This window comes from Excalfactoria chinensis, chromosome 12 (assembly GCF_039878825.1).
Source record: "Excalfactoria chinensis isolate bCotChi1 chromosome 12, bCotChi1.hap2, whole genome shotgun sequence".
Classification (NCBI taxonomy): Eukaryota; Metazoa; Chordata; class Aves; order Galliformes; family Phasianidae; genus Excalfactoria; species Excalfactoria chinensis.
Window position 1 is genome coordinate 17,246,124 of NC_092836.1, and position 26,387 is coordinate 17,272,510.

Genomic DNA, 26,387 nt, shown 5'->3' on the forward strand with positions numbered 1-26,387 from the left:
CCGCACCGGGACGCTCGCTCACTGGGAGGCACAATGCTGCGCTATTTGCAGCACCTTTCCTGCTCCGACTTGGCAGGAACTTCTCTCCTGGTTATTTTCCACCCGGGGGTTTTAAAAACAGACTTGTCAGTGTCCTGTGCTAGTGCTGGCAAGGCAACGGGACGGCTACCCGCAGCCAGGGGGGTCAGACCTGCAAACTGACTCGGTTGTGCTTTACGGAACAGCCTGCAAATGCGTTCTCCTTCTGTGACGTGTTAAGGATACGGCCATACAATGCTCTGAGATGCTGCCCTAATGCTCGGATGCTCCTTTGTGGGCAGACTTAAAGCAAACGCAGCACATTATAGCAAATATTACAGCAAACAAGTTTGCACAGTCAAGAATTTGACTGCAGGTTTTCTCAGGAGGAGAAATCTGATTCAGCAGGCTCCTGCATGCCGCAGCTCCCGGCTGAGACTCAGCAGCTGTCTGTGCTGTTGGGCAGTTTGGGGTTAGCTTTGGCAAAAACAAAGCAAGCTGAAATTGAAAGGGGGGTGAAAGCTTTCAGACTGCATCTGTCTCTCAGTGCATAGGGTATACGCATTGCTCCCTTACCTGTTCTAATGTGCATCACCAGATACCTGCATGCAGCAGATAGCAGCTGAGATAGCGTGGAGCCAGATAGCTCCGGGCCCAGCTTTTCTCACCCTGACAACCAACCCGCAGAGAGTAATAGGGCATGAACAGACCCAGACAGGTACAGCTTTGCTGGAAGACTGACTGCTGCCAGCATTCATTACATACAGCCACGGAGCACGCGGCAGGGCTCCAGCAGATGCAGTGAACACGGACACCTCTATTTTCAGGGTGCGTGTGCGGAGCATCTGCAGAACAAGCACCGTGTCTGAGGTACACACCGTCATTGCACTGTTTGCTTCCTCGTTTCTGAGGCATCCGGGAAAAGGAGCAGGCTGTGTCTCAGCAGGCTTTCCCTTCCTGCAGCAGTGGAGCTGCTGACCTTGGCAGCGGTGACCTGCCACCAGGCTGCTCCCTGGGCTGTGCCAGGCACGGCTGACTCCCGGTGTTCCACCTGCAGCAGCGTCTGAAGGGCGTTAAATAAACCCATGGGAGAGTTGAAAATAAAACAAGAAGGGTAATTAATGAGTAAATCCCTAAGCAAAACAGAGGGAAACTACATCAGACCACTCATTTCTGCCATGGTCTCAGCGTGCCATTTATTCCCTCTTCTTTGCATCCAGTGGAAAGAAGTGCAACACCGGAGCAAGTGATATGCCAAAAATGGGTTTAGTACAGTAATGCTGATGTTATCTTACGTGCTGCCTGCTGTGCAGAGTGGCTGCAAGGAAAGATACGGTTATTTCTTAGCCAGTGGTTATGGAAACTCTCAGCTGTCCGCAATAGGGAAGCAGCACTTGCCTGCAGCCCCATGTGCAGCACAAAAATAGCCGGGCAGGCACTCCAGCAATGCGCAGAGCTGGGCAGGCCGGGCAGTGCTGCAGCTGCACGAGGGGGAACTCCTACTGGATAAAGTTCAGCCTCCCAGAGCCCGGCTGCAAAATGCCTTTCGTTAGAAACCTGAAACAAAAGCACTGTGCCACTCGGCTCGGTTGGCCGCAGCACAGCCCTCCCTGCATTTGCCCAATTCCCTGCAGATTTGACCCAAACAAAGGACTCGGCAGCTGAAGCCTTCCATCAAAACCAAGCAACTCAACTGCAAGGCAGATAGAATAGCTGGAAATCCCTCTGTGGGTTTACCCATCATTAAACAAGTGTTGTCCAGGGAAAAGGAGCCCAGGCTCACACCATCATAGCAGGAGGTAGTCCTGTGGAAACAACAGGGCTCCATCCAAAGGATGGCTCTGCTTGCTCAGCTCAATCCAAAAACAAGCTCAGACAAAACTCCCAGGTGAAATACTCTGGAGTGCTTATCTTGATCCTTCTGTTCTGTGTACCTGCACCTAAACCACACCTGCCAAACACACTGCAGCTCCCTGGGCCTCCGAGCTGAGGCAGAACCTCATCACTGGGCAGAGCTCTGAGTGCACAGATCTAAGCAAACCCCCAGGTTTCCAGCAACGCCCTCCATTAACCCCCCTGTAGCTGCTCAGTGCTATCATGTGTGTTGCTTCCAGGAACGCTTAATCCCCGTGCAAAACCAGCATCCTGCAGCACAGCAGCTCTGGGACAGGCAGGGACAGGCCCAGCTGAGGCAGGGGTGGGAGCGGTGAGCCTTCCTGAAAGGGGGGAGCTGCACGGGAAGAGGGAGGAGAGCAGGCAGAAACCACCACAGGAGAGCTCTGCCCTGTCTGTGGGTGCCCAAGGCCACAGATGGGGCCCTGGGCAGCCTGATCTGGGGGGCTGGGGGGTGGAGAAACAAGCCCACAGCTGGGTTTGAGGCTTTGAGGTCCCTTCCAGCCCCACCATGCTGTGATTCTATGATTGATAGCATAATCTCCTCTTCTGCCAGAGGAACAGCTGGAGGGCCTGGCTCATTTACAGAGCTGCTTCCCGCTGTCTGGGAGGAGAGGGTGCACCTGGAGCCTGGTTATCAACATCAGCGATGAGGAATCCCTGCACGTTTTGCTGGTTTTTCTTCATTTTTTAAAAGCAAAGAGAGAACTTGCAGGATGGCAGCTCCAAAACAGCCTCAGCCCGGGGCTGCTGCTCCCAGCGGGAAGGAGTCACACACCAAAATCAGTTTATCTGCACTGGGCTCGAGCTCCACCATCCATAGTGCACCAGGGATGCACACCCTGCTCCAGAGCAGCACTGGTGATGCAGTGTCTGTGTGCACCACAGCATCCCCCTTCGTGCTATGGGCAGCAAAGCCTCCCAACACAGGAAAGGCCGTGGTTACATGGAGTCAATTGAGATGCTGAAAGATAAAGTCAGTGAAATATTACTAGTCCAGATGGAATCACGGGGAGTTAAGGAGGGTTCTGTGTTGTCCAGAAGGTGAACGCAGGAGAAAGTCTCCTTGTTCACTGTAAATCGCTAAGCCACCTCCATAAGCTGCTCCGTGCTCCAGGGGATGCACTCAGAGCAGGCCCTTCCATTAACAGTTCCCCAAAGGAAGAGAAGCTCATCTGGTAGCTCCAGGGCAACACCGGAGCTTCCTCCACCCCCGCTCACCCCCGGCACCAAATGGGCTTCCGTATGGCCGAGAGCTTCCTGCAGCCACAGCCCAGGGCTATGCAGCGGCACGGGTTCGGTCCCGGCCCTGGGTGTGCCGCTGTGCACGCACCTCAAGGAAGCGATACTGACACCAACAGCGCACCGACCTCAGCCTCATTTCCTCATTGCAGGAAACATCACCGTGCAGAGATTAGCATGTAATGCTCCGTGCTTAGAAAATAAGCCCTTTCTTTTCGTGTGACGACTCCTGCCAGTGATTAACGTTTAAGACGCTGCACAAAAGGCTCAAAGCATCAGATGAGAACCAGTAGGGTTACGGCGCTCGTGGTACTGCGGTCTGAGCCCCACTGGAGCGAGCCCGGCAGAGGGTGAACAGCCTGTAAAGCGAAACCTCACGTGGCGTTTATGCACAATCTAAAGAATTTCCTCCTTCAGGTCCCCATGTCAGCGGTCAGGGGAAATCACAGCACTGACCCCAGAACTCTGCCCGTCGCTCTGCAGGGCGCACGAACGGAGGGAGGGATCCGAGCCGCCCTGGGCACACCGCTGCTCCCGGCCCCAGCCTCCAAGCTGGGCCATGCCGGCGGCGTGGGAGACGACAGACCCCAAATCCTCCCTGCGCGCACACTGACCTTATGCCCCAGATACACACGGCGAGCCCCGAAACCCCCCACGCCTCGTGGCAGGAGGCACCGCGCAGCCCTGGAAGGTCATCGCAGGGCGGAAGGGGTGATCGCAGGGCTGCTGCCACCACCCCGAGCCGTGCACGGAGCTCCGGTGGGGCACCCGCTGCTTCCACGCGGGGCCGGGCATCGGGACAGACCGGTAGGGGGGGGGGGAAGGAGGGCAGAGCCGGGACAGCCGGCGCTCCGAGCAGGGCTCGCTGCCGATACCACGCGTTCTCCTTCCGCTCCCTCCACCCGCCGCTCCGGCCGTTTCCAGCCCCAGGTCTGCAAAATGGCTCCGGCGCTCCCCCAGCCCCCGCGCTGTTTGCGGGATCCGCTTCGTGCGATGGGCGCTGCCCGCACCTCTCTGCAGCGGGACCGCGGGGCGCGGCGGGCGGGCGGGGGCTGCTGGGCCGGGGCCGGGGCTGCGGCCGGTCCCGCCCCCGCTCCGCGCAGAGCCGCGGGCAGCTCCGCGGGGCCCGGGCCGAGGAGCGGTGCCGATGTGGGGCCGCCGGCGTCCGCCGGGTCGGCGCTGCCGAGGTACGGAGCGGGGTGCGCCGGGGGCTGCCGATGGGGCCGGGCGAAGGGAGAGCCGCGGCCCCGCCGACCCCTGCCGGAGCCCCGCAAGAGCCCCACGGGAGCTGCGGGCTGCCGGGGGGTCGCGGCTCGTACCGGCGGGGGGACGCGACGTAGCAGAGCGGGGAGAGCAGAGCGGGGAGAGCATTGCGCGTCGGCTGTTGCTGCTCGGGTTATTTTTGGGAAACGGACCGCCGGGGAGGGATGGAGCTGCGGGTCGGTGTGTGCGATCTGCGGGCAGCGATGCGTTCTGTTGGGCGCTCGGGAAGGCGCGCCCCGACCTGCTGCTCGTCCTTCCGAGCTCCCGATGGCAACGCCACGACTGCACGCTGCCTCCTCGGCCCCGCTGCGGGCTCCCCGCCCGCTCCCGGCACTGGGCTCCGATTTCGGGCGGCCCCGAGTGGGGCCGGGGGCTGTGCCGGCCGCTCCCTGCAGAGCCCTTCCAGCGGGACGTGCCGGGATTTGGGGATCTGGCACCGTCGTCGCGCCGCGCGGGTTGGCAGTGAAACTTCCGAAGGTGGCTCAGCATCGGTCGCGTTGGGGTCCCCCACACTTCTCCGGGAAAAGAGAATGGTGAAGGTTGGGGGTGGGCCTGGCAACCTCACCTGCAGCTCTGGGGCAGGACAGGGAAGCACAAAGGTGGATTCTTTAGAAACATTCGTTTAGAATTAACCCTTCTATCAGTAGCAGATAGGGACGAGCTAGCGTGAGGTGAAGCCGAGCACAGCCGGGGGTGATCCCGTTCAGGTCACCGGGTTTCATATAGTTTTGTGGAGAGCTGCTGGGCAGTGGGAGGGCAGTGGTGAGCAGCAGTGGGCTGCTGGTGTGCATCCAGCATTTCACAGCGTTCCAGCAAGTTGGCTCCATGCGGCCTTACTCAGCTGCGAGGCACTCCCATAATTATGGCTGCAATTAAAAGCAATAGCATCCATTTACATAAGGTCCCAGGTGATTTTAGCCATCATCTAATGAGACCATTTGTGTGGGGATAGCTATGCCGGATGAAGGCATGACGCAGGGAGGGTTTCAGGGAGGGTTTTTGTTGGGGAGCTTTGCTGAGGTCATGGAAGGGTCTGCCTGGGTTGAGAGAAATAGGACATTTTGTTAGGAAAAAGTGCCAGGCTTTGTAAGCGCGGCCCAGCAGTGGGTGCTGCTGAGTGTAGATGGAGTGCTCTGAGCAGTTTATTTGGTGTGTCATCCATCTCATTTGAAAAAAGATTGGCTTGTTTGCGCCAGCGTTTTGCTCCTTCTGGTTGTGTCAGTGTTCCTCCTGCTCAGTCACAGATGTGGTCAGTCCAGCTGCTGACGGCCGTGTCCCAAATTGCTCCCCAGAATTACGTGGTTCCCTCAGGGCTCAAACTGTGCTGGCACCGTGCTGCCCACAGCCCCTTGTCTTGGCAGCGAGTTGAAACTGCAGGCTTTAAACGCTGGGAAGTGCCATAGCGAGGCTTTCTTATGGAGGAACAGACCTAGAGGGCTGCTCTCACCATCTCACTCTGGATGTTAGGTTGCTTTTTTTTCTTTCCATGAGGCTTGTTGTCCTGGTACCTGGTGGGCGGCTGCTTGGGAAGTCTCAAAGCACAGAAAGGGGCAGAACTCTGACACTGCAGCGGAGGAAGCAGCAGCCCCAGATGCGGGAAGTTCCTGGAGTCCACTCTGGTTTTCACTAGAAGTCTTTTGTGTCCCATTTGGTCAGTAATTGTCCATCAGCCTTTCACTGCATCCACAGTGCTTGACTTGCAGTCTCTGACAGCGTAAGAGGTGGTGCTGGGTTGATGGCTGAACCGGGCGATCTTAGTGGTCTTTTCCAACCTTGATGATTCTATGATTCTGATTCTGTGAGTAATTAAATCCTACAGGAGAGTAAAAGAGAATGAAAGGCTCTGAATGTGCTGCCTTGCTGGCTCTTTGGTGACCGAGATGACGTGGATTCCTGTTCTTATGCAGTTTCTATTAGGCACTCCAAGTGGGAAGTGGAACAGTGTCACCCACTGCTCCTCAAGTTGCTGTTTGCAAGGGCTGCGGTGTGCTTTGGTGTGCTTTGGTTGTGCAGAAGGTTGTTGCTGGATGTCAGCATCCCTACTGCTGGAGGTGTGAGCCCAACGTGCCGCAGGGAGCTCTCTCCATGTGCAGCTGTGGTGGTGGGGCCTGAATGCCAGCAGCGCGTCCCTCAATTGCGAATGGCTTTCCTCCACGTGGTGGATAGAAGGGATCCTTAGTAATGCTTTGTTAAGAAGGTGGGGTGCAGAGCTGGCTGCACATGTGTGGTGCCCCTGGGCTGCCTCAGTGCAGGGCTGCTGGCACTTGGTTTGCTGCTCAGTGCACGTGGCTGTGCAAATGGGAAGGTTTCCTTAAACAGCCAGAAATGCTCACTGCTGGATTACAGCCCCAGCCCGCCAGTGGGTAGTTTATATCAAGTGATGCAAGGGACAAAATATCTGTGGGGATTTATTTAGAGTTAAAAGCTTCCATATGTCTGCACGCCCCTCTTCTGACATGAGTCAATCAAGGAGAACAACAAAGTTGGGTTGTTTTAATGCATCTGAAATTGCTTCTGACAGCTACTGCTGCCACAACAACGTTTAGGTGTCAGGCTGCCATTCGATTCCTCTTGTGACGGTGCATCCCTGGAGGTCCCAGCAGTGCTGTCAGTCAGTAGCAGCGCTGTTTGTCAGCCATGGCAGCCCTGTGACACCCACCTGCTGCCTTCAGAATGGGAACAAAGAGAAGAGCTTGGTGGGCTTTCTGTTACAGGTGTGGGGGGCTTCAAGGGTTCGTGGCCTCTTGCCAGCCTGTCTGGTTGCTACCGCTGCTGCTCCATGCACCGTGTGCTTTTAGCTCATGTTAATAGTGAATTCTCTGAGTGGGTATTCACATGTTCTGGTGCAGCCCCTCCCATGTGCTGTACGTGCTGCAGTGTCGCTCTCTCCCTCCTGGCACAGTTTGTTATGCTTTGCTTTCTCTGCAGAGATTTGTGCTAAAAGAACAAAGTTCTTTTTAGGAAAACAAGGAGAATTAAAGGGTTTTGCTTTTAAAAGCAAACACGGAAGGTTTCTTTGCTGATGTTACGATGGTAGCGGTCATTTGGTGACTGTTTCCCCTTTGCAACAGATTTTATTTGCAGTCTTTGTGTTGTTTGGCCTGCCTGTGCTTCATCAATCAGATTATTTTGGCTGCTGTAATTTTATTATCCTTATTAAGCTTCCTCATCTCCATGTTGATTCTGTTAGGCTCAGGAAGCTGATAAGCCCTCCAGCTGTACTTGCAGATCACACCAAGAAGGAGCGATGTGCCCTGCAGGCTCTGAAGGCGGATTGGCTGGTGATAGGGATCTCGATCCATGCGGTGCTGTTTCACCTTCCCTGCGAGGTTTTAGGCTACCTGCTCTTACAGACAGCGTTGCAGTTTGCTGAATTGAGATTGGTGTGTTTTTGTTGTAAGTTACGCCATCGGTCACTTCGGAGCAGCTTTGCTCCAGCTGTGTTTGTGCTGGGGGAGCACGCTCCCTTCTCACTGCGCTTCAGAGCGTTTCCAGGGGCAGTCGGGGTCACAGACACGGCCGGGCCTTTTTCCCTCGTGTTACTGTCAGTTTCCACACTGCCTGAGTTATGGCAACAGTTGCCTTCCTACCTGCTGCTGATGGGGCCTGAGTGAAACTGGGTCTGTCTGTGGGTGTGGGCAGAGGACTGCGTGCCCAGCAGTTGCACCCTGAGCTCATTTGCTCTTGCTTCCATTGCTGTGGGCTTTCATTAACAGCCTGCTTACCCCATACAATAAGCTGTGCTGCATGCTGTGCTCTGCCGGACCTTCATGTCTCATCCCTTCGGTGTGTGTTCCAGCCCTGGGACAAGTCCTGTCCTTGCAGCAGGACAGCGTACAACCTCAGCTGTGCAACCTCACCTCACTTCAGGTGCTTTCAGATGGGCCTTTGTTGATGTATTTATGGCGTCGATGTATTTATGTCATGTATTTATGGCACCAGCAGTTCCAGAGAACTCCGTCCCTGCTGTCTGTCTCCTCCCTCCAGTCAGTCACGGCTGCTTTGAACATCTCCCTGCTTTGGCTTTTAGGACACTTCTTCCACCCCCAGCCCGCGTTTCCTCCTCCTCCCACAACGTGACCTTGCCTTGCTCTTTTTTCCCGTGCCCTATTTCAGGCATTCACATGGCTGCAGCTTCTATTATGCGCTGATGACTCACAGATGCACTCTATACCTTTGGCGCTTTGCTTCATCCAGACCAGCATCTGCCTTTCTGCTGCTGTTTTTCTCTTTGGTTTCTCCATCGGAAGTAACTCGATATTTGAAGCCCTCAATCCTCTTATGATGCTTCTTAAGTTCTCTTTATCTCTTGGCTTTAATGCTCTGCCATCTGATGAGGAGCTTCATCCCAAAGCCTTTAGGGTAATTCCTTTGTTCCACTTCATGTGCTGAGATCCCACACAAGTGCTGCACGCTCCTCAGTGTCGGTGTATTTCTCCTTCCTCAGCTCACCATGTTATTTCTCATTCCTAACACGTGTAATAGAGCTTTTCAGCTGTTTGGTTTTTGTTTGTTTGCTTGTTTTTTCTTCCTTAAAATGGCTGCCCTGGGAAATCCCACAGCTGAAGGCAGCTGATAGCAATTGCTTTTAAAGGTAGGGTTAAGTACTTAGAAGGCAGCTTAGTTCTTAGAAGGCAGCTGCCCTTGTTCTGCAGTTCTTACAGCACAGGTTTGGCTGTTGTAAACAGGTAGCACTGGCGGCACCCTCGCGGAATGAAGGATAGATATGCAAAGGGTGTGCATACAAAATAGATGCTGAAATATTGGTGTGACAGGAGCTGTGAGAATAATTCATGAGCCTTTCAGCCCGGAGCTGCCTTTGAGAGGTGCGAGGAGAAACACCCCGGGGTAGCCTGTGTTCTCCTGTGGGGACGTTCCCCAGCTGCAGGTGAGCAGTGCAATGGGGGGCAATGGGTGTGCTGCGCTCCCACGCTTGGAGGAAGAGGAAGGCCTGTCACGGTGCACCGCCGGGCAGCGGTTGTGCAATGCCATACGTGCTGTTGCTGTAGTAACAGCATCGGACACGGCCAGCACCGCGTGTAGGAACGGCTGTGTGCAGCAGAGCTGCCATAATGGGAGCTGTTTTCAGTTACCCTCTGGGCATGTGAGTGCAAATGGGAGACTTGTGCAAATGCGATGGATTTTAATGGCCTTTTGCTCCTGCTGTTGGAAGCAGCCGCCCCCGTTTGCACGTAGCTGGAAGTCTTTGGTTATACAGTGAGCTACGGAGGGTTTCTTAAAACTGGGTCGCATGCAGTAAACATGAATAATGGATGCTGTCTTCCCTTTATCTTGCAATGAAACTGACATGCTTATATACATCAAAACACAAAGATTGCTCTGAAAGGCCATGTTTGTGAGAGTGGTTCGCATAAAGATAACAAGGCATGGAGTAACAGAGCAGGAAGGGATGAGCTAAAGCGATCTGCTTATTCAACAGGGAGCTGCTGGAGGGGGTCCAGAGGAGGCCATGAAGGTGATCAGGGGGCTGCAGCACCTCCTGTACAAAGACAGGCTGAGGAGCTGGGCTTGTTCAGCCTGGAAATGAGAAGGCAGCGGGGTGACCTCATTGCCTGGACCTGGAGAGAGCCTCCAAACAGGAGGGGAGTCAACTCTTTGTAAGGGTAGATAACAGCAGGGCAAGGGGAATGGTTTTAAGCTGAGGGAGGGAAGATTTGGGTTGGATGTCAGGGGGATGTTCTTTACTCTGAGAGTGGTGAGGTGCTGGAACTGCTGCCCAGAGAGGCTGTGGATGCCCCGTCCATCCCTGGAGGTGTTCAAGGCCAGGTTGGATGGGCAGCCTGGTCTCATATTAAACATGAAGGTTGGTGGCTCTGCCTGTGGTTGGGTGTTGGAGCTTTGTGAATCTTGAGGTCCCTTCCAACCCAAACCATTCTCTGATTCTATGTTTTGTTTTTTCTTAGGCTGATGATACTCACATTCTTGTAGGTGAATGTCTGTGTGTTGCCTAGGATTCTCATGCCATCCGTGCATCATTGACAAGACCTTCCTGCTGGTTACACATCTGCCCCCAGTTATCTTAGACGGCCCGATAGGTCGATACGTGTACCATACAATGCATGAGTCCTGCAGAAAGCTATTCAAGACATTCTCGATACAATTCTTGCAGTAAAAATCCTTACGTAGCCAGTGCTTGTTTCCTGGTGGCTGGGTCATGGTGGCTTTCCAAACACATCAGCATGCTGGAATCAAGCCAGACGTGAAGAGTGCTGCAAGGGGTTCGTCATTGTTTGTATGTGGGATGAATACCTACCGTGACGTTTCAGCAGATGATAAAGAAAATATAATGAGTGTGAATTAGCGTGGGAATTAGTCCTCTGTGCCACCAAGAAGAGTGGCTGGGGCTCCTGATGGCTGAGCGCTGCCAGACCTGCCCTGCTGTCAGCTCTGGTAGAAGAGACCGGAGCTTGTTTGCTCCCCCATTTACTTTATAGCTCTGTCTTCTGCTTAGATTTGCATTCTGGGATTTTTCCCTTATGGCTGCTGAGGAATATTGCTTTGTTTCAGCTTAAGGGATCTCTCTGGTGTGTGTATGTACATGGCTTTGCCCTATGGGATCTAGGATGTTGCTTAAGTCTGTTCCCCAATTAGCACCAAAGGACTTCTTGTTCCCAACAGTAGCTCGTTCTTGTCTGAAGCATGATTACATCTTTTTTTCACCCCGAGTGTCTTTGGCAGGTTGCTCTGTAGCCAGGAGGCCCAGGAATAACACAGGCTTTCGTAAAAATAACTTCTGTAGGCGTGTGTTGTTGTGGGCAGATTCTTTTTTCAGTCCCGATTCCTTCAGCTTTGCTTATCTTCCATGCAGCAGGTCTGCCTCGAGAGAACTGGAACTCTTTTCCCTTTAGACAGTGATACAAAATAGGACATGGAGTGAATGGTGTCAGAAATGCTCTTACTTCTTCGCAAAAGACATTGGAGTAACTGCTGGAACACGAGACCCAGTCCTCATGATTGTGGTTGGTTTGGAAGCAGGTGCTGCTGGAAGGATTGTGGAGATGGTTTGGGGAACCTGCTGAGCTCGTAGTGCGGGATGCTTGACATTTCGGGGCCCTTAGTGGGCTGTTTCTCACTGCCGGTCAGTTTGATGCCTGTGATATGAAGCTGAACGGGGAAATAAAAAGGATGGCTCCTCTGGTTGTGGAGAAGATGGTACCTTGAGGAGATGGGAAATGGCCAGTTCAGGTGTTGACGTGGGTCCTGAGAAACTGAGCTGGGAAGGTGTGAATGAGTCCCTGTCAGTGCGAGTTGTGCTGGCACAGCTCTCCAGCCCGGCTGCTCCCTGTGCTTGTGAGGGGATTCTCCCCATCCTCTGTGGGAAGCTGTGTGCGAAGTTCTTCCAGCCATGAGGGATCCCTTCTGCAGGATGGCGGTTCCCAAATGCCTTTGTCATCATCCAGGAGCTCGGGAGCAGCCCAGGAGGAAGGGAGCAGCCTTCCTGGTTCCCTTCCGAGCAGGGTGAGCTGGCTCCTGCCTTACAGAGGTGACAAATCCCTACGCAGCTCATTAAAGGCATCTCTTCCACAGAAAGAAAAACCTGCTGGGCTTGATCCGAACTCCAGGAATACGGGAATTCCCCAGGGGAGGGACAGTCTGTTCCCTGCAGAGATGCTGATGTCACAGGGGATGTCACTGTGTGGGCCAGGCGTCCCGTCTGCTCCACGCTAGTTTTGCTCATCAGAGTTGCAGTGTAGCGTGGGTACAAGCTTGGATGCTGTCATTTACCCTCCAACTGCAGCTTTTCACCTCAGAATAGCACTGCAGCACCTGCTTGGTCAAAAGAAGGTCAGCACTATTGCTTGTAAGAGATGCTGGAGAATTCGCTCCCATTCCACCCAAAATGCAGCTTTGAAATGTTGGCGTTTTGTTGCTGGTGAGCAGAAGGGGTGAAGCATAGCTGTGTGTTTGGTCACCAGCTCTCCTAATTGGCTCGCAGTGTTGCAACGGCCTTGTATATTAGATAGCCGTTGCTGGCTGTCCTCGGGTCATTTAGCTGAATTACTCAGTGATCCTCTAATCCTCCTTCCAGCTGCATAGATTGGGCCAATGAAGGACCACCGCGAGCCTGCTAAAGGTAGATCTGACATCATTTTGTAATTGAAATTAAAACCCCATTATAACTGGGATAGGCATCGCCCTGCGCGCTTCATACAGACGTCGTGGCTGGAGCACAGCAGGCTCTGCTCAGCTGGAGGCAGCCGCCCGCTCAGCCTGCAAACGGAGCCTGGCGTGGACAGCAGGGATGTGTGGGCCTGAGGACCGTGCTGGTGCGTGTCTGCCTTTCTGAAGCCGTATTTGTGCTGCTGGTCTTTGCAGGTTCTGTGCTCTGCTGTGGCTCCTTGCGTTGCTTTCCGATAAGCTTGTGTTGTGCTGAGGTTGCTGAGGGCGGTTGTCAGCTGTAGAATGCAGGAGTATCCACACAGCTTCCTAGAGGGGAAGTGTGGGCTGGTGTTTCTCCTCTCACCAGTGCAATGTGTAGAAAATGAGGATCCCTGTTTAAAGATGGGGCAATTTGCATTGATTCCTGCTTGTTCCTCTGGCTGGAACAGCAGCGTGCCGGATGCAATGGAGAACGCTTGGATGGAGCCCTCTGCTGTCACTCAGTGTGTGCGTGGGTTGGATGCTGCCCGTGTCCTCAAAGTGAATAACTGATAGAGCAGGGGAAATGTCCCTCGGGACACCGTGGAAAGAAAATGCTCCATAGGAATGGAAGCGTTTGGTTAGTGGTGAAGTATCGTTTGTTAGTGTTTGCTGTCTGCAATGCTCTGAGATGGTTTTGTTCTCCTGAGCCCGTGTGTGCCTCTCCTCACTAAAACAGAAACTCCGGAGTGTTTTTGTTATTCTTTGGGCAGTTGGTTGAGTGAAGAAAAAAACACAGTCGCTTTCTATAACCTTCAGTGCTGCCCGGGACGCTCCGAAGCGCGGAGCTGGTGCGTTTCACTCCAGTTACTCCGGGATCCTTCGCTACTTCTCGGCGTTTCTGAACGGCAAAAGCGCGTGAGTTAATTTGTGCAGGGGGATGCCGTGGGGTCGGACCAGCTGCTGCTGCCGGCCGCGCTTCAGCTCCTACCCCGGGGGGTTAAAGCCGGCGGCGGGGGATGCTGGGCGCACTGCGGGGCGCTGGGCGCTGCTTGCGGGGCGCCGGGCGGTGATAGGGCGCCCCCTGGCGGCCGCGTCGGGAACCGTCCTCGTGGGGGGGGTCTGTCCCGGGGATGGGCGGTGGAGAGCATTGCCTTGACAGGACAGCGATGGGGCACCCCCCGCAGCATGTTGCGGCGCCTCACCATGCTCACAGGAACAAACTATTCCAGCATAAATCCACCTTCTTTAAGCTTGAGGCCATTTCCCCTCGCTCTGTGTTTGTGTCCCTGGTTTCTTGAGAAGCAGAGCTGACAGTGCAAACCTCTTGTTTAAACATGGCTGATAAGGGGTGGTAAGGGGGGGCTTGTGTCTCAGTGGCTTTGTACCTTGTCGGTTCTGCTGTGTGCTCTGTGTTTCGGGAACTTCTCAGAATAAGCTGCTGCCTGTTTTGCTGTGAGAGGGAACAGGATGTCACAGCACTTCCAGCTCTGAGCGCTGCATGTGCTGATCTGCAGGGCTTGGCTCCGAGCAGACGCTTTGTAAATACCCTGCTGCTGTAAACCCAGCGCCGCGACCTCGGCCTGTCTGAGCAGCCTTTAATCGCTTTACAAACAGCATCTTCAGCAGCCAAACTGCGCTGCAGACAGCCTGGTGAGCTGGTTTCTCATGACCTGCGTCTGCTGAACCCGCTGCAGTGAGGGCGTGGGCACCCGCAGGACTGGAAAGTCTGCTTTGCTCATCCCGAGCAGGAGCTGCTGCTGCCAGAGGAAAGGTGGGAAGGCGGGAGCTGGAGATGCGGGGTGTTCTGTGAGTGTTTTATGGGCTGTCAGACTAGAAGGGGACATTTTAGCAGGGAAATGAGACCACGAAAGTAAAGCGGAGGTGCTGCGGAGCTCCTGCTGTGCAAGGTGATATTGGTTGTTTGCAGGCGGAAAGCAGGGTTGCAGTGTGATCCAGCACAAGCCTCACGGCCCGGCCGGAGGATGCTGCGATTCGGTCCCCGCGGAGGGAAGGCCCGTCCCGCGGGGGGGCGGTGCCGCACACGGACAGGCCCGGCCGCGCCTCGCGGGGCGGAGGGAGGACGGGAGGAGACCGGAGGGGCGGTTCGAGGAGCCGGCCGAGGATGGCGGCGGCTGCGTCCCCGGCTCGGGAGCTGACGCAGAACCCGCTGCAGAAGACGTGGGAGCCGTACGACAACGGGCTGCCGTTGGGGCGCAGCGCGCAGCGCGGCGGTGAGCGGGACGGCCGAGCGGGGTGCGGGCGGGACCGGCCGGGACGGCGCCTCGGAGCGGGATGGGCCCGAATCGCCGCGGGCGGGGAGGAGGATGGGGCCGGTTCGAAGCGCTCCGCTGCGCCTCGAGAACGCGCGTTTGTGCTGAAGGAACCGGGCCGAGCTGCGTCCCGTGTCCCCCCCCGAGCGGCGCTGCGGACAAAAGCGGCTTTGTGGCGGTTGCTGTTTGCACGCTCAGCCCGCAGTGCCGCCCCGCGCAGCGCGATGCAGACAAAGCGGCGCTGCGGGGCTGCTCGGAACGCGGGGCTGCGCCGACAAAGGGGCTGGCGGGGCAGTGCGGGGAGGGACGGTGTAACAGGCGGAGCGTTGGCAGTGCGGGGATCCGTGCTGGAGCTGCGGGAAGGACGGGACGGGCTGTGCGGGTCCGCGCCGATAGGACGACGGAATGCTTTAGACTTAAGGAGGGTGGATGAGGATGGACATAAGGAAGAGGTGCGTTAAAATAAGGGCAGCGAGGCAGTGGCACGGGCTGCCCAGAGAGGAGGCGGCGCCCCATCCCTGCAGGCCCCAAGGTCAGGCTGTGGGTCCCAGCACTGCTGGAGCTGTGGTGTCCCTGCTCGGTGCAGGTGGCCCTTAAGGGTCCCTTCCAACACAGACCGTCCTGTGGTTCCATGATCACTGCAGGCAGCCTGCAGAGGGGCAGGACTCCTCTTCCTTGGTGACAGCTGCCTCTCTTGCTCACACACACTGAAAGGCTGTTGCAGCTTTTCCTGCACGGCGTGTCACAGCTCTCTGATGAGCGGTGGGACCTGTAGGCCCAGCACTGAGCTGCAAGTTCCCCCCCAGCTGGGGGAGCAGTGCCAGGCTGGCCAGCTCCAACCCTCTGCTGCCGCAGGTCCCTGTGTTCAGTGTTGTGCTGCAGGAGCTGCCAGCCCGAGTCCGAGCTGGGTTTCCTGTACTCGGGAGCATCGTTCCAGGGGAGAAGCTGCAGCTGGTTGCTCTGATATCTTCTAAATGTCTTGGCTTAAGCAAGATAAACACTTGAAGTTCCTTTTCGGTTGGGTGTTTAGTTCATCATTCCGGCTAATTACATTTATCTGCAGCACTTGTTAGTCTTCTTTATCTTTCTAGGTGGCAGAGCGGAACTGTGCCCAGTTCTGTGGAGGACACAGCAGCTTGTGAAGGGCCTGACCTGCACTAAGCATTATTTCAGGGGCCTTCAGAAAGTGGTGATGCCTGTAATTACCTGAGGAGGGAGAAACCTGGCGAGGTGTGTCTGCCTTGTGGCTGTCACAGCTTGGAAGTGCTGGTCCTTTGAGGAGCGAGGAGCTCTGAGTGCATGTAGGGTGCCCAGCAGACCGCGCTCTTACTGGTGGCACCAGGCAAGCAGAGGGAAAACTGCTCCAAAGGACCAACCCACCGTCATACATGGAGGTGGTGGAGATGTTCATTCTTATTGAGAGCTGCCCCTGAACTTCTGTGGTCTTTCCATCAGCTGTCGGGTTGTGACAAGCTCGATGAGCGGGCTACAAGCACAGACTTTATAAACAAGCAGCAGAGCAGGCTACAGCAGAAGTTGCAGAAGATGTTTATAGACCAGTAGATAAGCGCTGAGCTTCCTGTGCTTTAAAGATCGTTCCCCCCAACTGCAGTTTGCAGCTTTTGTTTCCCCAGAGCTGGAATTTGGTCATTCTCATGAGCTTTATTTGCTGTTCGAACAGCAGAGTGAATAATGGACCTCGGGTCCAGAAAGAAAAGAGGAGCATCAAATGCAGGCTGCCTTTCGTAAGAACTGGCACTGCCTTATGTGTCTGTAGTCCCAGCCCTAGGAGCTGAAGATAGAAAACATGAATGAGGTGAGGACAGCACATGGCTGAAGCTGAGGGTCGGGATGTACGATGGGCCAGCACTGGCAGCATCGAAGCTGTAGGAAGCAAATGTTGGCCTGCAGCAAGCAAGAGGTGGCACGAGGCCAGAGGACAAATAGTCGTCCCTCCTGCCAAAGTGGTGCTGGAAACTGGAAAAGAGAGGAGAAACAAATGGAAGATAGTGGACTGCTTCAGGCACAGGCGAGGGGATGGAGAGCACCCGGATGGGGAACTGTGCCTTGTGAGATACAGAGAGGAGTGACTGTCACTGATCAGCAGGAAGAAATGAACTAGTCATAGTCAGCTTGAGAAGGAGATGTGGGGAAACGTGTAGGGCTAATGTGATTTGAGAGGCTGGTTGTGTTGACATACAGCTAAAGGCAGTTGTGTGTGAGCCTCTGAACAGTGCAGAAGTTTCAGGGTGCAGCCTTGGAGTTGAGCTGCATTGAAACAGCTGGGATCTTGCAGTGAACTCGATGGCTAACTGCAGCAGCTTGGTACCAAAGTCCTTCTCGCCATACATGTTGACTTGAAGGGTTGGCATGAATGTTGGGAAGGAATCTCATTCTCGGTGCAAAAGGACGGTGGATAGTCCAGCAGGCAGCAGCTGAACTGCTAACAAATCACCTCCCCACTAATTTCGTAAGACGTGGGCTTGGGAGGCTGATGAAATTCTGGGCAGCGTCCCACTGACGTTTCAAAACCTTCCTCTGCATCCTGCATTATTTCACAACGCAGCCTTGAGAAGAGGCAAGAAATGAACACGCAGTTTCTCTTTTCCTGAAGTGCTGAACATCAGAGCGGTGGGCAGCTGTGATTTGACACTGAGCTGCATCCTGCCCTCTTGTATGCGTTAATTAATTCGTTTTTTAACTGGGATAATGACTTTGATTGCGGTACTTGCTTTTAATGTGCTGTCCCTTGTGCTCTAAGGAGTGGAGGAGCCTTTGTGGAGTGGTGCTTTTGTGTGCTTTTATTCTTAGTGTGAGGGGATACGAGGTGTGTCTCTGCAGCTTGCGCTTCCATCACTGCTTTCCTGCTGTAAGCTCTGTTTGCGTGGGGCAGATGGGGGTGAGTTGCTGCACAAAGGGAAGGAGGGTGTTGTGCCACTGGGAAAAGGGTTAAACTCAAGAGGCGGTTTTTTTTCCTTCAGAAGTTAAGAGCTGTCAGTGTTTGGCTTTTCTGTCTGGTTGGGTTTGTGTTTTTTGAATCACTTCACATCCCGGTGTCAGACGTTTCCCTGCAGGCATTCAAGGCCAGGCTGGATGTGGCTCTGGGCAGCCCGGGCTGCTGGTTGGTGACCCTGCACACAGCAGGGGGTTGGAGCTGGATGAGCACTGTGGGCCTTTGCAACCCAGGCCATTCTGTGGCTCTGGGATTTCTTCAGAGGAATGCATAAGTCCTGAGACACGGACACTTCAAATGCTGCATTTGCCTCTCAGACTTTGTTTCCCCGCAGCCTGCTTGCTTTCTTCCATCCAGGGAGCAGATGGAAGGCAGACAAGAAAGCACGGTCCTTCTTGTTAGCAGGTTTGGGCACAGGAGAGCTGACTTTGAGGGCTTCTATCAGTTTTTCTGGACCCTTGCATCTGTACGAGTGGGTCTGGGTTAGTCTGCACTCTGTCCATTCAATGCATGGAGTAGCAGAGTCTCTTTAATGGATTTGAGGTGAGGTGCAGCTTTTGCTCTCTCTCTCCCTTGAGAAGTGCTTTGTATTTTTCTTTTTTATCTTTTTTATTTTCCTTGTGATTTTAAGAAGGCACATCTGGCTGCTGATCTGTTTGTTCTCATCTGATGGGTCCCAGGATTCATGCATGTAACACAGTGGGATGGGACCCAGCTGTGGTTTGGGAATCTCAGGCACTCACAGTGCAACAACTTCCCAGCCTGACTTTTTGGTGTGGGGTTTTGGAACAAACTGCCTCTGCTGTCAGGGGACCGAGGAAAGCGATGTGTGTGGATTGTGGTATGTGAGTTAATTCCCTTTGGCATGCGGGATGGGGACCTGAGAACTTTAATGTCTTCACTGTCTTCTTTCCTTTCAGGCAGTTCCTTGTATCAGTGATAGATTCATGCAAGGTATCCATAGTTCTGTACCGTCGGAGCGTTCAAAAGACTTGTGGTTTGAAAGGAATGCCTCAAGGTGTTCAGTCTGCAGCTGTGAATTCCTCCAGCTTTGGATGGTGTTTTTATTTCTCTAATTAAAAACTCTGCCTTCGATTTGGTGCAGTTTGCCCATCCCGTATCTGTGCATTGGATTATTATGCTGAGTTGCCCGGAATACTTGTGCTCCATGCCTCCTGTCAGCCAACCAAGGGCATTGAAATGGGGCTGTCATTAATAGTATTTAAAGGGAAAGCGATGAACGGGGAGCACTCTGTGGCACCAAAATGTGTTAAGCTGTACCTGTCGTGCTTCTCGCTTTGCTCAAAACCAAGGAAAGCTTGAGCAGCACTAAGATGCGGTCTCAGGGACTTAAAAACGATGTACACCTTGCTGCTTCCTTTCAATGCGAGCTCTGGGCTGAGGTGGACAGGGCTATTAGACACCAGGGACCTTCTTGCTGCTGTTGTTTTTGTGTGTCTTGGAACATGGATGCGAATACACAGGTTTCTCATCTGCCTGTATGCAGCTCACGTGTCCAGCACTGCACTGCCACCGTCCTGCCCTTCTAAAATGCCACTCAGCCTGCGGATGTCACTCACTGTGCTGCTAAGGAAATAAAGAGGGGAACGTTGTGCATGAGCTGCTTGAATGGTCACTGCCTGGGAGAGCACACGGAGTTGTCGTTTTCCACTGCCACGTGAGCTGTTGTTTTGGGGAGATATACTGGTGACTAACCCCTGTGTTGTTTTCTCTTTCAGTATGTATGACCAACTGCCCTACACTGATTGTCATGGTGGGTCTGCCAGCAAGAGGAAAAACCTACATCTCAAAAAAGCTGACGCGCTATTTAAACTGGATTGGAGTGCCTACAAAAGGTGATGATGGGCTTAATTTTGTTTGCAGGGCTGAGGTTCGGTGCTGTATCAGCCTGTTTCCCAATGGTTTTATTGCCCGGTGTGACTGTTGGCTACTTGGACTCCTGCTTTGTTATTGTGTTTGTTTATTCTTGCAGCATACACAGCTGCTGTGTTCTGTTCTGCTGTTTGTTGATTGTGTTCTGGTGGCTGTTCATTTACTTCCATGTTGTAACAGATGGCCAAATCAACGTTGTCCTTACCCTTAACACTGAGGTTCTTCAGCTGCTTTATTTTCCCCCTTTCTCTGCACTGGGCATCAAAAGGAAGCACCTTTGTGAGCGGGGCAGCCGTCAGCACTTCTGGGTTAAAGTTCTGGCTTCTCCATTTCCGTTGTGAACTTTGTGCAGTGTGTAATTTATGTATAACGTTGTTTAATTGTATTTGTGGAATGGATTGCAGCTCTGTCTTTGACCCCATGGAACAGAACTGGCTGCTTGTTATCACTCTGAAGGAGTTCATATGTGTGTTTGGGGAGGAGAAGCTTAGGCTGGTTCTGCCTGTAATGTGTGCTGTTCCATTCCTGGGCACCCGTGGGATCCTGTAGGCCCAGATCAATGAGTGAACAAGACCAAAATCCATTTGAGGTTCCGAGCAGCAATCTCTCCTTGCTTTCTCTGTTAGTGTGTAGAAGATGACGGCACGTTTTAGTGTTCTGTGCAGAAATGGTAGCTTTACAGTTATGGCTAGTTAATCATTTAAATAACGTTAAACATAGGAGGATGTACTAAAGCAGAGACTGGTGGCTATTCAGAGGTGCATTTCTGAGTCATCCTGAGAAGTCCAGATGAAGAGCTGTGTTTAAATTGCTGCTGGATTGTAGGATGTAGGTTTTGGAGTTAATGCCTTCTTAAACTCTTAGAAAGTTACCTAATGTGTTTTGTTTAGTTGAGACGTCATGGAGAAGGTCACATGATTTTGAGTGTGGGGGTCTAAAGATGTGTATGTACAGAGCCTGCATCCAAACTGATTTGAATGCACGTTAGATGTATACACGCACATATGTTCAATAGACGTGTTATGTGTGTATGGCACAGTGTTGAGCAGTCAGCTGTGCGAACTTTGCAAAGCAGAAATGTAGTGCTGGGTGATGAACTGCTGCCCACGTCTGACTCGTGATTGGTTGACTTCATCCTGAATGCAGTAAGCCAAGAAATGCTCTGCTTCAGGTACAGGGAGAGTTCTGTGTGCAGTTGTAAGCAGCACGTCAGATGCTTGTGTCTGTGCTTAACAAGCAGTCGTTACTGTGCTGCTGCCTGATTCTATGGAAGTATACAACATAACACTGGGATCTGGGCTTCCATTGGAGGCTGCTGCTTCTGCTTTGTCTTTGTTGGAAGGGATGACTTGGGACTTAGAAAACCACAGACCTTTGTGGTTCTTGGTGTCATCAGTGATGCAACTTTACTGCAGCTGAGATCAGTTTAAGATACATCCCTGCAGGACTGGATGGTGCGCTGCCTCCTGCTTCCAGTTGTTTGGACCCAGTGATACCTGGTAACTGTATTCCTAACATCTGTTAGCCTATGGCTCTTAATGCCTTGAAATTAGCGTGTACTTAATACAGTCAGCATCCTTATCCTCTGAGGCAGATGGTTAAAGCTGTTAGTTTATGTAAAGCAGAGAAAAGACAAATGGTGTCTTTTCACATAATGGACTTTAAGCCCGATGGGGAGTTTAAGACCAGAAGGTGAAGGTAAATAGCCGTGGGTTTTGCTGTTTGAGTATTTGAATCATTTATGCCGTTTGAATCATTTAAGCCATTGGTTCCGGTTTCTTTCTTTTGTTCCTTCCAAAATCCTTCCTCATTAGCAATTGGAAATGCTTAAAGCTGCGGAGGGCTTTTGTGTGGGCCCAGTGGAGGAATCCAGGTCAGGTATCTGCCTGAACAGAGCTGTCTTTCAGGGTGGTTTTTGAATGCTACCCTTTGGCAAGCTGTGTGGAATAGTTATGGCTGTGTGGGATAGTTATGGCTGTGTGGGATAGTTATGGCTGTGTGCAGGTTGTGACTGCAGTGACGCTGTAAAACCTTTACCCCGAGGTGGATGCTGGTGATAAGGATGAGCGCTGTGGCACTGCGTGGTGCTTTTGCCTTTGCTGTGCATCACATTCTTGCAGTAGCTGTTATTGGATACCAAGTGCTGTATGTTTGTTGTATACGGCTGTGGCAGCACTGGCTGCCTGTTTTTCTTACAAGGAGTTACCAGCTACAAGAAGAAGTGTGGCCAGTGTCGATTAAACCTGTGACAGAATGGCCTGGTTTGTTCTGTCATCCATGTTGTGTATCAGTGCTGTGGAATTCAAACAAAACTTAAACTTTGGAAGGGAATTAATGATGTTTATTTCTTCGCCCTCTGTGTCCTGCCATCCGGACAGCAATGTGTGAGCAGCTGTTAGGAAAACTTCAGGTCAAGATCCTTCATCCCGTGTCTGTCTTGTTTTTTATTCATCCCAGTAGTGATGCCTGTTATTCTCCTCTGTGTAGAAATAAAGTTTGCCAAATCCTGACGCCCTGACAGCTTCTCAAACAGAATGCTTGTTTGATCTAGTGCTAAACAAAAGCACTTTACAGTTCAGCAGAGAAAAACCTTTAGGTCAGAAAATAAGTTAAACATTAATTGCGCTTCAGAGACCCACTGCAAGAGCTGTTGAATGAAGTTAATGAGGGTACAGTGTCACTGCCTGCTGTGTGGCAAAACAGGGCTGCCTTGCCCTAATCCCACATCTGATACTGAGACACACAGGCACGCACAGACCTTTGCTCAGATAAGGAGCAGCTTTAGTTGACCACTGTTAGCAGATTGTAGTAAGATAAAAGGAGCAGGGCTTCCTGTGAAATGGGCCATAGTGATCCTTAAGGAGCAGAGTTCTTGAACAGATAGACAATAAAACCCATCTGAGGTGATGTCTGATATGTCACCTTGATACGTGCTGAATTATTTTATGCTTGCAGGTAGTTTGGTTTCGAGGCTGTCCTAATGCTGATCCTTGTTATCCCACGTTTCTGTTGGCTCCCACTGACGCCGTTTTCTTCTGTGCAGAATTCAACGTTGGCCAATACCGGCGAGATCTGGTGAAGAAGTATAAATCTTTTGAATTCTTCCTGCCTGACAATGAAGAAGGGTTGAAAATCAGGAAGTAAGTTTTGAGTGTGTTTGGCCGCATTAAAATGGCACCCTGTGTGATTTGCTCTCGGAGGCTGCTTTAAGCTTCATTTTCATGTACTGAGGAAGACATAGATATAACAGATATAATAAACAGACAAGGAAGGGAACTCTGGAAGAGATGGAAGGGCGATTTATTTAGGCTACGTAACATTTGGGGCATTATTTTTTTTAGTTGCTTCAGCTGAGGCATCAAAATATGGAGTAGAGAAATACTTGAGTGTGATTCTCCTTTGCCCTTCGGAAAGGCTGTTGTTTATACAGATATTCCTGCCGATTTTCACTCCAAACCAAAGGAGAATATTCTTATTGTTTTCCCTTTTGTAAAATACCAGCTACTGGATGTGACCTTTCTGCTGCCTGATTCATAGAAAGCTTTGGTGAGGATCATAAAGGAAAAACACCCCACGTAGCTCCTTTTCTTTTGGGTTTGTGCATCATCATTTTTTTGCCTGCGTGTTTGCTGTTGTTCATTCAAGGAGTGACACACAAATATTCTCTCCCTGAGGTTCGGTTCTTGTGTGCTTTGTGTGCTTGACCAGCACAGCGCCTCAGTGAGTGCCATGCTTTGCTGTTGTAGTGCTGTGCAGGGCCAGGTGAGCCAGGTGTGAACATCTGTGTCCAGACAAAGCACATGGGACTCCCCTATTGCGTGGGAAGAGACCTGTGGAAGAAATGGCAGGTGGGGAGAAAGGCAGAGCAAGAGGAGCTGCCCCTATTACGGAATATCCAATAGGGTGATTTTTCAGTGTTCATTGTTTATTCTTCTATGCATTTAAGAGACTACGGCATGAAATGACAAAGAAGTTCTCGAGGAATGGAAATAGCATTCGTTCAGACTGCTTAAAATACAGTGTATTTTGTTCTTAATGGCTTTGGCTCAAGCAACAGAAATGTCTGAACTTTCTTTTGTGGCTCCCCTTTGCTTGTCCTTGTTCTCTTACCCCTCCCCTTCCACTCCAGCAGCATTTGAGGACTGCTTACTGCTGAAGGACAACGACTTGCATAAAAGCCTCCAGACTGCTGGGGACCAAAGTGTAGCTGAGCAGTGCATTAGCCTTGCAAGCCCCTGCCTTTTGCTTAGAGGTAGAACAAAACCTTTCATGTGCCTCCATGTCACCTGTTAGACTAAATGGTGGGGAACAGAACGTGAAATGGACTGTGAGCTGATCTGCTTTGTCAGCAGTGAGTTTCTATTTGTTTAGTGAAGGTCTGACGATGAATCTCAGTAGCTGACATCTGTTAACCGTGCTAATGTGGAAATACTGTCAGGGTTGAAACGCTTTAAGATAAAGCTGTGCATGCAGAATATAATCCGGGAGAGAGTGCATTTCGCTCTTTGAATCAAAATAGAGCCCAGATGCGTAGAAGAGCTGTTGAAATGGGCAGATTCTTATGTTGGCACTTCAAAAAGATTGTAGTTCTTTGAAATAAACAGGGCTTTGTTCTGTGCACGAGTAAATAGTACACAGTGCTGATGTTGCTGCACAGCATTAATTATGTGTTAGAAATCATCATGGACTTCAGAGATAACAGCAGCACTGGGGAAATAGGGGAGCTGTGAATGAGTTTGTCCTTGTCCAGCTCACACGAGTGCGGAGTGTTGGCGTCGCAGTTCTGTGGTGTTTGTGTCCTTGATGGTCTGCAGCACAGAGCACGTTGGGTTGCTGCTTGCTGTGGGGTTTCTGTTTTCTCTGCTCAGCACTGGCTTTGTTCCACTCTTTTTCTGACAGATTTTTTTGACACACACAATAGGCAAAAAGAGAGGAAGGAGCATATTGCCCAATCATGGAATCACCAAGGCTGGAGAGGGCAGGCCATGAGACAGATGGCTACGGTTGATTTATTTCTCTCTCTTCCTGAGAATCAGATGGGGAAGCTGCTGTGTGTTGGTGCTGTCGGTGGCCCCGAGGAGCGTTGCCTCCCTTTAGGCAGGTGACCGCAGCCATTTACACTCACTGTAGCCTTGTTCACCTCTTCACGTTTCCCTGATTTTTGTTCCATGTTTCTCGGGGTGACTGATGGGCAGAATGTGTTTTAAGAGAGCTGGGCTGACGTTTCCAGGACCCTCTGATCACAGGGCAGCAGTGCGTTCATAAGATGACTTGTACTGGCGTTTGTGATTCCTTCTCTTTGTTTTTAAGACAGTGTGCCTTAGCGGCGCTGAACGATGTCCGGCAGTACCTCAGCGAAGAGAACGGGCACGTGGCTGTAAGTTTCTTGCTGAAGATGCTTGAACTGTTTCTCTACAAAGCAGGGTCTGTCCCCTGGGCAGTGTGCAGTGAGTTATTCCGGGATCTCTTTGCTTATCACATTTTCTTCTGTGATGACTGTGTGTTAAACCTGCTCTGCTGCTGCAGTGAAAGGAGAGCTTCGGTGCAGGGTGGTGGTTACACACGGAGCGATCACATCCATGATTTGAAGGGCTTAGAGGGGATGGGATTATAATGAAAGAACCGTTTCCCTTCTCCACACTGTGTCACATGCTGCTAAACGTGTCTGGGTTTTTTTTTTTGGCTGCACTTGTTTTTGTTCTGTGTTTCAATTTGCTGGTGTTTCAAGTGAAAAGTAAAGATGTATTGAGCAGAAAGTGGCCTGGATGTTGTTTGGCAGTTGTGTTATCGGTAGTGGAGCAATCTCTGAAGACAGCCAGAAGAACTGAAGGTACCTTGTAGTATATCCGAGTTTGTGGTGACAGAATGCAACATGCAGGTTCAGGGAGGTTACCTTTATGTTGAAATGCTGTTATGTTCAGAGCTAAAGGTTTATCCAGGAAAAAATGCAACATATTTCCATACAATTAACAGGTGGGACTTAGTGGTCTTGCAGATGTTCTGCTGATAGTTTTACCCTTGCATTTTCAGCATCGTTTGCCTGTACTGCAGGGTTGGTACAAAAGTAATGCTGATACTGCCCGGGAGATTCTGTCCTTGTCTGTGTCTTACTGTCTGACCACAGACTGCAGACCCAGAGATGTCTTTCAGTGCATTCCATGGAGATGTAACACATCCATTTGGGATCTCCTCCGGTCAGACTGAGCACAGCCTTCAATCAGATGCTGAGTTTCTTTTTGTGGTTGTTTGGGTTACTTTATTCTCTGGGAATATCAGTGTGTTGCCTTAAAGGCAGTGGATTGGAGGAAAGAAAAGTGTTTTCATTGCTTTCCTTCACACTGAGAGACTTCAAACCCTTGTTTTTATTGTCCCTGACACAGGCTATAGTGCCTTGTTAATTCCTCTGTCTTTCTCTGTAACTGTTTCTAGGTCTTTGATGCTACGAACACAACTCGAGAACGCAGAGAAACCATTTACAAATTTGGTGAAGAAAATGGATACAAGGTGAGTCAAAAGCAGAAGAGCTCTGAGCTAACGCCTGGCCGAGCAGGGCAGTGCCATTTTGTTCCCCTTGCCTTGTGTGTGCTGAGTTAACAGGTGTACCAGGCAAGCAGTGCTGTTGCTAGATGAGTAGTCAGTGGTGTGTTTTGTGTCCTTGAGCGTTGTTTGTGATGCAAAGTCACCCCATCTTCATTTTCCTTGTCCTTAATGTTTGTGGTGTTCGGAGCTACTGTGATGCTTTGCTTACATCA

At 51.9% G+C, this 26,387-nt stretch overlaps 1 protein-coding gene across 2 annotated transcripts in view; it reads left to right on the forward strand.

The window, feature by feature from the left end:
* The first annotated feature begins 4,211 nt into the window (after positions 1-4,211).
* LOC140257632 (6-phosphofructo-2-kinase/fructose-2,6-bisphosphatase 4) overlaps positions 4,212-26,387 on the forward strand; it is a 35,198-nt gene continuing 13,022 nt past the window's right edge. The window contains exons 1-5 of one of the 2 annotated variants that reach the window (XM_072347068.1): positions 4,212-4,340; positions 19,482-19,598; positions 22,679-22,775; positions 24,946-25,012; positions 26,065-26,139. In XM_072347068.1, the coding sequence (XP_072203169.1) occupies positions 4,301-4,340; positions 19,482-19,598; positions 22,679-22,775; positions 24,946-25,012; positions 26,065-26,139 (396 nt within the window). In that variant the 5' untranslated portion in view covers positions 4,212-4,300. Of the gene's footprint in view, positions 4,341-14,581; positions 14,751-19,481; positions 19,599-22,678; positions 22,776-24,945; positions 25,013-26,064; positions 26,140-26,387 lie in introns of those variants that run through there. The other variant, XM_072347067.1, reaches the window with a different exon arrangement.